Source organism: Bombus huntii, unplaced genomic scaffold (assembly GCF_024542735.1).
Source record: "Bombus huntii isolate Logan2020A unplaced genomic scaffold, iyBomHunt1.1 ctg00000052.1, whole genome shotgun sequence".
Classification (NCBI taxonomy): Eukaryota; Metazoa; Arthropoda; class Insecta; order Hymenoptera; family Apidae; genus Bombus; species Bombus huntii.
Genome location: NW_026099316.1, coordinates 847,370 through 858,543, shown reverse-complemented (window position 1 = coordinate 858,543; position 11,174 = coordinate 847,370). Strand labels below are relative to the sequence as shown.

The following is an 11,174-nucleotide window of genomic DNA, read 5'->3' as shown; positions in this document are numbered from 1 at the left end:
GCACAAAATTCAATCGTACCTAAGACGTTAAACCGATCCTTTGCAAGTTTTCTTCAAAGAGATACGCTATACGAGTTGTTTGATTGATATCCGAAAAGTTTCTTTCTGTTTATGAGGAAATAATAGACGCACAATGTTATTTGCTTTATATCGTTTTGTCGCATTACGTACGATCCATTTTGTTCTATTGAGATAAACACCGAGACATTTCACAGACTTGGTTTCACGTTTGTACGGAGGTGCTTTATTGTAAAAACGACGTTTGCGAAAAAAGACATTTTTCGGACAACCTAATATATTTCATACGATGCTGTTGCCAAGAAATATTTATTAACGAAATGCTAAAAACTGTTATTTGCAAACAAATACTAGGGGAAATTGTTTTATCCGCTTTTACACGCAGAAGAATTTTACTGCTCAATAATATTGCTATTGGAACGAACGAGCCGTTTCGCTAACATCGGAACAAAGTAGAAACGAATCGGTACTTATCAAGGAGAAAACCTTGTCCAGCGTGGGGAAAAGTTTAAGGACCGATGTCCCTCGATCCACGCTGGAGACGGCCGATGAAACAAGGCGAATTAGCGGGAGATCGGGAGCAGAAGGCAGAACGGGCGGAATAGAAAAGGAATGGATACGGCAAGCTTCGGCCGTGCGATTTCGTATCACGTAGCGTTATCCCCTCGTAAAGTTGGCCACTCGTGCCACTAGCAGAAACTGTATGGCGGGCTCCGAGAGGATTTTAATCGCGCGACGGTCGAACGTATCGGTGAAATTACTGGAGAGCCCCGTCGACGTGCCTTTCGTTCCTGTCTGCCCCACGGCTCGGCTGCCACGGATCTAACAGATTGACCGGATCCAACGTGCCGGGTTACGAAACTTCGAAACTGGCTAGAATCGACTGCTAAGTTAATTGCCGGTCGCTCCCTCGCACCTACTCGTCTATCAGACGACTCCAACTAGTAACCAACGAGGAAACCGCTGATGTCAGGCGTAAATTCAGCTGAAAATCCGTAGCGTGGAACGATGAAAGAGGCCGCACGGAAGAAAATAGCCTGGCGATCAAAAGGCTGGAACGTGCTTTCAGACCCGAACGCTTAGCTGCGCCGCCCCGCACCGAGATCCACTTTGACTGTCGCCCTTTGTTGCGAATATGACAGCCCGTTCGCGCTTTACCCTCGACGATCGACGCCGACCACGCTTCTGCCGCCTGTTATTTCCCAACCGTCCACCGTTTTGCTCCCCTTCTTTTTCATTTTCTTCTTTCCGCTCTTCTCCTTTTATCCTCTTTTCCCTTCTTCTCTCGCCGAAGCGCCGCGTTTGCTGTCGAGTTCGGCTACGATTGGCAAACACAAATCTTACGTGGACGCGCGATACGCGCGTTCCACGCATTTCAAATTTCACGACGTAACGTACTCGACGACTCAACGTAACGTGGAAAACGCGACAAGATGTTCGAATTTGGAATTATGCGAGCGCGCTGGGTCGATCGGCATGCCATCCGCCAAACGCGCGGCAAATAAATCTGTCGGTGTAATTTTAACGAGCCGCGATACCGCTCGAGGATTATACGGGTAATTTAAATTCCGCTCGCTCGATCGACGCGACTGATGGAACGACGATGAGCCGGCTGAGCCGAGATGAAATGATAAATTAGCGAATGAAACAGCCAAGTATAATGGAATGCCCGGTTAAATATAGAGCGTTTTAAACCGATTAACAGATAACTGCAAATTAGATCGTCCATTAACGCGGTTCGTCCACGTTCGAGCGGCATCGTTCGAGAATCAGTCGGAGAATTAGTCCGAGAATTAGTCAGAATACCCTCCGATCGATCGTTTTCCCCCCCGAAATCTGGCATTCAATCTGTTTCGATTCGCCATTCGCGCGATCCGAATTTAAGTTTCACGATTGTGAATACGAACGAGCCGTGCGTACCACTGACTATCGCACGATCGCTGTGGCAAAACGCTGGCGTACAATTAGCGCTATTTGCCGTTACGTGAAATATATTGTAAACGTTATTGCTCGCGCGTGGAAACTCGCTACTTCGCGCAGCCAGTCGAACTGTTCGATATTTATAGTTAGTCGACAAATACCGCGTACCTATCGTCGAGATTCTACGCAAGCATTGCGCGCGATAGAAACCCCTTCTATATCGTGCAATTGTCGTATCGAATAGCCGCTGCTCGAATTTCGCGCTGCGAATCGCATTCAAAAAATTTTATTTATCTGGAAATCGAACGTGCAGATTTTTTTTTTTAATTCAAACGACGTAACCCGAGCAGTTAGATTGGCCGAATTTCGTTCTCTTTGGAAACTTTGAGACCTCCGAACAACCCGTCTCTAGATGTCTACGATAACTTTGAAATTCCTTGTAAATTCGACCAATCGCGGGGAGACGTACTCGCGAGGAGAGTCGTCAACGGGGGTCGTAAATCCCCGTTACGATTATAACAATCGACACCACGAATTGATCGATCCCCTGATTTCCTTTGAGAAAATGAGGGGTGATTGAGTTGGTATAACACTGGGATTCACAGTATTATAAAGTATATATTTCCAAGCACTTAGTTACAAAAGATTTGCGTGAAGAATGCGACTCTCGCGCTATGTGCAGACTGCCGCGTTAGGCGTTAGTTGGTAGACCGTCGCGTTAGGCGTTAGTTGGGAGACCGTCGCGTTAGGCGTTAGTTGGGAGACTGTCGCGTTAGGCGTTAGCTGGTAGACCGTTTGTCGCTCTTTTGTTTAATACGGAAGAAAGTTCGGTGTGGGTGTGCCCCTGTGCATAAAGAACGCGGATTCGTTGGTCCCACTTTCGTTAGGAAAAGTGAGGGTAACGAACCGCGGTGTCGATTGGTCATGCTGCACTACTGCTCGAAGGGATGAGTAGGGAGTCTTCTACCATCGTGGTGCGTAAATGACTGTGTGTATGAGAAAACCTAGCCTGTTTTATTACAGGGCTATTCGGGTTTTCCTAATGGGTGCATACCCGCTTTCTCCGCGTTTTAAAGGCGACTAATAAACCCAAGGACACCTCTAAAACCGACTGTGTTTCGAGCATATTTTGGCTTGCAATTCTTCAAGACAATCGGATTGAAGACATATGGCGAAACAATGCAGGGAAATGAAAGTTATGGTGGGTCCTTAGGTTTATTGAGGGTCGAAGTGCCGTTACGCAGGTCGGTTGTTGTCCGGTCGCGCGGGCTGGCGAGCAGATGTTTTAGGCGTCGTAACATCCTCCCCCCGTTGAGAGGGCACCGATCAAATTCTGGCTGTGGAGTCTGGTGTGTCGTTGGTGACCTCCTTCGCTCCGTGTGGGCGTTCGGCCTCGTCTGGATCTGGGTGGATGGGTAAGGGGACCAGTCTTTTGACGCCGCGGTCCAGGATGCTTGTTGCCGTCTGCACGGTAGCGGTCCGGATGATTCCGTCGGCTCCTGGATGGACCTTGATTACGCGGCCCAAAGGCCACTGCATAGAGGGCACGTTGTCCTCCCTGAGGATTACTACGGTGCCTTCATGAATGTTGTGTTTGCCCTTGTCCCATTTGCTGCGGCGGGTTAACTCGTTTAGGTATTCTCGATACCATCGGCTCCAGAAGTGCTGCTTAATCTGGTGAATGCGCTGCCAACTGGATAGCCGTCCTGATGGAACTGTCCTGAAATCACGCTCCCGTAAACTGGTTAGGGTATCACCGATTAGAAAATGACCGGGAGTGAGGACAGGGGGATCTTTCGGATCGGATGAGATGGGAGTCAGTGGGCGTGAATTGAGAATGGCCTCAATTTCGATCACAAGGGTGTTGAGGTGTTCAAAGGTCAGGAGCTCCGTGCCGACCACGCGGATGAGATGGCGTTTGAACGATTTAACTGCGGCTTCCCATAAGCCGCCAAAATGTGGTGAGTTCGGAGGATTAAAACGCCATTGTATTTGTCGGTCGGCGAGAAAATTCTGTACCCTATCCTGGTGGTCGTCGGACTGCAATAGGGTCCGGAGTTCTTGCAGCTGCCGATTAGCCCCGACGAAATTGGTGCCGTTGTCGGTGAGGATCGTTGCGCAGTATCCTCGCCGCGAGATGAAACGGCGTAGCGCGGCCAAGAAGGCGTCGGTGGTTAGGTCGCTGACTAACTCTATGTGGACCGCCTTTGTCGCCAGACAAACGAATATGGCGGCGTACGTCTTGATTTTACGTCGGTTGCGGTCCCTCCTCTCCTTGATGTAGAATGGGCCGCAGTAGTCGATTCCGACGTTCCTGAACGGCCGCGATTCGGTAATACGCGCCTCTGGCAAATCACCCATCAAGTATTCCACTGGTGGAGGGTTGGCTCTGCAGCAGCGGACGCACCTTCTGAGAGTGCGCCATACCTGGCTACGGCCGTCGATCGGTCAATAGCGCAGTCTCATCGCGTATAGGGTAGCTTGGGTCCCTGTGTGATGATTGTTCCGGTGCTCTTGTTCTATAATTAGCTCTGTCACCGGGGATTTCGGTAGGATGATCGGGTGTTTTTGGCTGAAGGGTATGGCGGAGTTGGTTAGTCGCCCTCCTACCCGGAGTAGCCCATCTTCGTCGAGGAAGGGGTTTAATGGCTGTAGTTTCCCTCCAACGTCCTCGCTTCGATTTTTTTGGAGGATCCGAATTTCAGGCGCGAAATGCTGGGATTGTAAGATTTTTATTAGCCTGTTGTGCGCTGCGGTCAGTTCGTCTGTGGTGAGATGGGCAGTTCGGTGTTGCTTATGTCTCCATCGAAGACACCGGGCGACGATTCTTATTAGTCTTGGCCAAGACGAGTAGCGATGGAGGAGAGTGTTGTCGTTAACACTCGTCCTCAGACAGATCGTCTTCTTTTGCTCCGGGAGGTCGACTACCGGTATCGGGCTCCAAACCGGCCAATAGCTTTCGCTTTGCAGGAGCCACCTTGGCCCGTTTTTCCAAATGGACGGACATAGGAATTCCTTGGGCGTCTGGCCTCGGGAGATGAGATCCGCTGGATTATCGTCGGTAGGCACATGACGCCAGTCGGAGATATTGGTCTTGGTCTGTATCTCAGCGACTCGATTCGCCACAAATGTTTTCAAGGTGTGCGGCGAAGACCTGATCCAATGGAGTACGATGGTGGAGTCAGTCCAGTAGACTATCCGCGATATCTTGGTCGTCAGGGCCTGTTGTATTGACGAAATCAAGGACGTCAAAATAAGTGCCCCACTTAATTCGAGACGTGGTATGGAGAGCGATTTGAGCGGCGCTACCTTCGACCGCGCCGTGAGGAGTCGAGTCCAAATATTGTTCTTTCGGTCAGTCGTCCGCACGTAGACGCACGCCCCATATGCCCTTTCGCTAGCGTCACAGAATCCGTGGAGCTCAATTTTCGTTGCGGATTCTAGGATGGTCTTCCGAGGGAACCTTACCGCATTTAACAACGGCAATTGGGTGTGGTATTTGATCCATGCTGTGTGTACGTCTGACGGAAGGGATTCGTCCCAATCTACCTTCAATGTCCAGACTTGTTGCAAAATCATTTTTGCTCGAACGATTACCGGCGCGAGCAATCCTAGTGGATCATATATTTGTGCGATGACTGAGCTGATTGATCGCTTTGTGATTCGGGAAGTGTCACTGTTCGTCTTGACCGAATATAGTATGGTATCGTCGGCTGAATCCCAAAAGACGCCGAGTGTTTTTAACGTGGATGACTCACCGAGATGTAATTTCTGCTTGGTGTCTTCCTCAGGTAGCCCTCTCAGCAGATCCCGATCGTTTGAGGCCCATTTGCGGATATTTAGACCGGCTAGCTTAAGTAATCTCGTGAGATCATTCCTGATTGATAGGGCTTCGTCCTTCGTATCGGCTCCGGTCAACGCATCGTCGACATAGAAGTCTCGCCGTAGGATCTGCGCTGCTCTCGGAAATCGAGGTCCCTCGTCCTCTGCCAACTGTTTGAGACATCGGATGGCCAGATACGGGGCTGCGGATAGACCGAACGTTACGGTGTTGAGTCGGTAAGTTTCGATCTCTCCGTTGTCGGCACGCCACAGAATCTTTTGGTGGGGACGATCTTCTGGACGTAGGAGGAATTGGCGGTACATCTTCTCGATGTCGCCGGTAAGGACATATTGAAATGACCGGAATCTCAATAGGATGTTCCTCAGGTCTTCTTGTAATTTCGGACCCGTATGAAGGGCGTCGTTTAGAGACACTCCCGTGGTACTTGAAGCTGAGCCGTCGAACACAACCCGTAGCTTGGTGGTGTCGCTCGATTCCTTGGTCACGCCGTGATGTGGTAAATAATATCCGTGGTCGGTGGCGTGATCCGTGTTGATCTTTGTCATGTGACCCAAGTCTAAATATTCTTGAATCACAGCACTATACGCGGTTTCATATTGTTTGTCGCGTTGGAATCGGCGATGAAGAGAGGCGAGCCTGCTCATTGCAGTGGCCTTCGATGACCCTAGTGAGGAAAGCTTTTCGTTGAACGGTAATGCAACGATGTATCTGCCTTCCTTGGTTCGTCGGACATGGTTTCGGAAATGTTCTTCACATAGTCGTTCCGATTCCGAAAGATGAGTAGTGGCCTGTCCCTCGTCGATCTCCCAAAACCGTGCGAGGTCCTCTTGCAGAGCCGTTGTGGTTGCGTGGAACGTATTTATCGCGGTTTGGGACGTGGGACTCCCCCCGATTACCCAGCCGAAGCGTGTTTTTTGTAGACGTAGTTCAGGTTCGCCTGGTTGTGCCAGATTGACCTGCCCGATGCACAGCGACGCGAATGTTGATCCGGTACTAAGTAAAACATCGATCGGGGCTGGGCAATGGAATTGTGGATCGGCTAGATGAATATTTCTGGGTAATCCCAGACTCGAGGGATCGATGGGCTCGCTTGGTACGAGGATCGATATGGCCGGGATAACAAGAAATCTCAATGTCTTCTTGTACTCGCCGTCCGTCGACGTGATGGTGGCCGTGGTGTAACGTTTTGCCGTGGTGCTCAAATTGTCGAGGGCTCCGATCTGGATCGCACATCTCCTTTGCCTTATACCGAGGGAGTTCGCGAGCCTGTCGGTCATGAAGTTCATGCTCGACCCAGTGTCGAGTAAGGCTCGGGCTCGGATTGGTTGTGCCTGTTTGTTCAAAACCTTGATCTGTGCTGTGGCCAACAGATCATGATGCAGAGGGGTGTGGGGAGATGTGTTTGTTAGTCCGATCCCCCTTGCTGTCGTAGTCTCGGACAGTCAGTTTTGCCCCGGTTGGGACTTGGATGAAGAGGTTGGGGTGGTGTTCCGGATCCGGGCTGAGCGTGACTCGTACGAGGAATGCTCTTTCGTACCTCTTGGAACCGAAGATGTATGCTTCCGTGAAGTATCGGATGTTCGCCTCGATTTGTGGGACGACCGCGACTTCGATGATCCCGATGGGGATTGTTCGGTGGAGGCTCGCTTGTGTGATGAACGACTGCCCGACGATCGACCGCTCGGTGCGCGACTGCCCGACGACCGACCGCTCGATGCGCGACTGTCCGACGACCGACTGCTCGGCGACCAACCGCTTGCCGACCGACCGCTCGACGATCGACCGCTCGACGATCGACCGCTCGAAGATCGACCGCTCGACGACCATGAATCTACCTGGGTTTTTTCGCGGTGTAGATACGTATGGTGTCGGTGACCGCAGATACGACACGAACCCGATGTACACTGTGTCGGCGAATGTCCTGTGCCTAGGCAATTTATGCACAACGATGCCTTCTTCACGATTTGAAAACGTTTGGTCGCTGATTTGGCCTTGAATATTTTGCAGTGTCTGATCTCGTGATGTCCGTTGCAGGTCGGACACACCACCGTTCTGCTGGTTGTAGCAAGGGTTCGCCCATGCGGTATGGTTGTTCGCTGACTGCGGTGTTTGTGTGTTGACCCTTTTGATTCCTTCTCTTTAGAGAGGAATTGAGTCCCGTTCGCCCGTGTTTTGAGAAAGTCTATCAGATGCTGATAGGATGGCACCTTTTGGCGGGGCAGTGTGCGTTGCCATTTACGCAGGCTGGACGCGGGCAACTTCGACGCGATCAATTCGATCATCGCTATGTTTGAAGTGACGGGCTCCTTTAGATGTTCGAGCGCCTTTAGATTTACGCTGATGGTTTCCAACAAATCCTCTAGGGCCGATGGAGTTTCCCTTTTGATTTCCGGATAATTACGCATCAGATTCCAATGGCGCATGCAGATTTGGAGGGGGCAATTGAACTTGTCCTTCAGTGTATCAAGCGCGATGGAATAGTTGGCCTCTGTGAGTTCTAATGATTGGATACTCTGTGCGGCCCGTCCAGTTATAGATGAGCGTAGATGCTGGAACTTTTGGACATTCGTCAAACCTTCGTTAAGGTCCACTATGGATGTGAACGTGTCGTAGAAATAGGTCCAATTCTCGAGGGCACCGTCGAATTGGGGCACGCGGACCTCTGGAACGGTGGTCGGCTCTGGTTTCCGGCACGTCTCACCTCTTGTTGTAGTCGACGGGGTTGTTGCTGATATTTGCTCAAAGAGCTCTCGGAACCGCATGTCAAGCTCCCGATGCTCTTGCGATAACGAATCTACCCGCGCATCTTCCCCCTCATCTACCACACCTAACTCTTCTTGAACCTCGAGTATCCTCCTCCAAAGCTCATCGAACGAGCTGCGGCAAGATGCTAGGAAGATTCTGTTTGCCTTCCCAGACGCTTCGTACTCATCGAGTTCGCGCCTTATGGTTGCAAGTCGACGGGCTAGGACGCCTCGTCTCCGCCGTAACGTGCTGATTGATTCAGCTTGGGCCATGTTTGATTTTGATAATGAACGCCCTTACCTTGATCAAATGGACGTTGATCTGGGATTCTGTTGCTAATCGTTACGATGCGGCGTGGGCTCGTGTAGATGCTGCGCGACGGAGGTGCTTCTCTCCGATGGCGGTTCCCTTGCTCAGTTGACTAAGTGGTTGGAACTTGGATCTCACGCGACACTGTATAGTCACTGGTCAGTGCACTTTTTGGTGGCACGAGATCCGGCTCGAAGGACCATGTAAATTCGACCAATCGCGGGGAGACGTACTCGCGAGGAGAGTCGTCAACGGGGGTCGTAAATCCCCGTTACGATTATAACAATCGACACCACGAATTGATCGACCCCCTGATTTCCTTTGAGATAATGAGGGGTGATTGAGTTGGTATAACACTGGGATTCACAGTATTATAAAGTATATATTTCCAAGCACTTAGTTACAAAAGATTTGCGTGAAGAATGCGACTCTCGCGCTATGTGCAGACTGCCGCGTTAGGCGTTAGTTGGTAGACCGTCGCGTTAGGCGTTAGTTGGGAGACCGTCGCGTTAGGCGTTAGTTGGGAGACTGTCGCGTTAGGCGTTAGCTGGTAGACCGTTTGTCGCTCTTTTGTTTAATACGGAAGAAAGTTCGGTGTGGGTGTGCCCCTGTGCATAAAGAACGCGGATTCGTTGGTCCCATTTTCGTTAGGAAAAGTGAGGGTAACGAACCGCGGTGTCGATTGGTCATGCTGCACTACTGCTCGAAGGGATGAGTAGGGAGTCTTCTACCATCGTGGTGCGTAAATGACTGTGTGTATGAGAAAACCTAGCCTGTTTTATTACAGGGCTATTCGGGTTTTCCTAATGGGTGCATACCCGCTTTCTCCGTGTTTTAAAGGCGACTAATGAACCCAAGGACACCTCTAAAACCGACTGTGTTTCGAGCATATTTTGGCTTGCAATTCTTCAAGACAATCGGATTGAAGACATATGGCGAAACAATGCAGGGAAATGAAAGTTATGGTGGGTCCTTAGGTTTATTGAGGATCGAAGTGCCGTTACGCAGGTCGGTTGTTGTCCGGTCGCGCGGGCTGGCGAGCAGATGCTTTAGGCGTCGTAACATTCCTAAATTCCAATTAATAAGTAAAAACCGGAACGACCAAAATTCCCTGGACCGCGTAATCCGCATGAAAATACAAATTCAGCGTCGAATTCGAAGAGATAGATGAAAGAGGGATTCGATGGTAGAGCAAATCGGACGAACGGTTTGTAACACGAGACATTAATAAAGTTGGTGGAGCCGCGGAAAGCGGATGGACATGGAAATTTTCCGATTTTAATATCGGCGAATGCATCGGGACGCGAGAAGAAAGATCAAAAGGTTGACTGTTGATTAATTTGAGCGGCACGCGAGCCACGAGCCCCGAGCCCCGAGCGTCGCGATGCTCGCGTGCGCCGAAGCTACTGCGATCGAGCGAGCGTCGTAACCTCGGTAAATAACCCGTCGTATAATATTACGTACACTGATCAACGATTCGGAAAGGGAGTTTCGCTAACCGGGGCATCGCCCCACCGTCGTGCGAAAATAAACTAATTAGCCTTTGGGGACGTCGAGGCATGCCCCTCGACGCCCCAGCGGATTTCAAGTCGTCGATTTTACAGCTAGCTGCTGTTACGTTCGAACCGTTTGTAAACCAGTGACGCGCAATTTGGGATAGCGATTGCGATCGAAATCCGACCCCTCTCGAGAATCCTACGGAAAGAGAATTTCTTTCGCAGTGGTTGGTCTGGCCGATCCAAGTTTCGGCGCGCGTTGTCGCGATGCCTAATCGCTGCGTTGCCGATCGTCGTTGCCATTGGAACGCGCGGCGAGCGAACAGCCGTGAGTTTGCTCTGTACACTCAAGGCCTGAACTTAAAGGCTTAACGACCTGTTTGCCGTTGCAGCTCGGCAGAAACGAATCTTCGGCGTTCGCCCGAGCTAAACCAGCGAATATTCGAGCGGCCTGCCTCGGAACGGTCGCTGAATTTCTGCTGAAAAATTAATCAACGCGGAACGTAGATCGCCAGTGATAAACACGTGAAAAACCATGCGCTGATGATGGGGGGGGGGGGGGGTGGAAAGAACGGCAACGGCAACGTTGTTGCCAAACGAATGTAATGGACGGGCAAATACGCGTTTGTTTGCAAGTACCCTACGGCGAGCAAATAACGTTACGCGAAATACGCGGCCCGGTTTCATCCTGTGTCGTCCTTTTATACACACGCGTGAAAAATTTCGCGGAAATTCGCACTGGCGACGCAGAATCGGTGCGCGGAAGAAATCTGGCCGACTCCTGTTAATAAATTTATTTCTTACAAAATTTACCCGTGGACCGCGCTATCCAGCCGCCCGTG

At 50.7% G+C, this 11,174-nt stretch overlaps 2 protein-coding genes across 2 annotated transcripts; both read right to left on the bottom strand.

Moving 5' to 3' along the window:
- Positions 1–3,264: 3,264 nt before the first annotated feature.
- LOC126875681 (uncharacterized) lies at positions 3,265–4,299 on the bottom strand. Its single transcript, XM_050638570.1, has one exon. The coding sequence runs from the start codon at positions 4,297–4,299 to the stop codon at positions 3,265–3,267; it is 1,035 nt and encodes a 344-aa protein (XP_050494527.1).
- Positions 4,300–4,386: 87 nt separating this feature from the next.
- LOC126875680 (uncharacterized) lies at positions 4,387–8,799 on the bottom strand. The gene is made up of 2 exons (XM_050638569.1): positions 7,677–8,799; positions 4,387–7,139 (listed from the first exon to the last, which is right to left on the bottom strand). The coding sequence occupies exons 1-2, from the start codon at positions 8,797–8,799 to the stop codon at positions 4,387–4,389; spliced, it is 3,876 nt and encodes a 1,291-aa protein (XP_050494526.1).
- Positions 8,800–11,174: the final 2,375 nt, after the last annotated feature.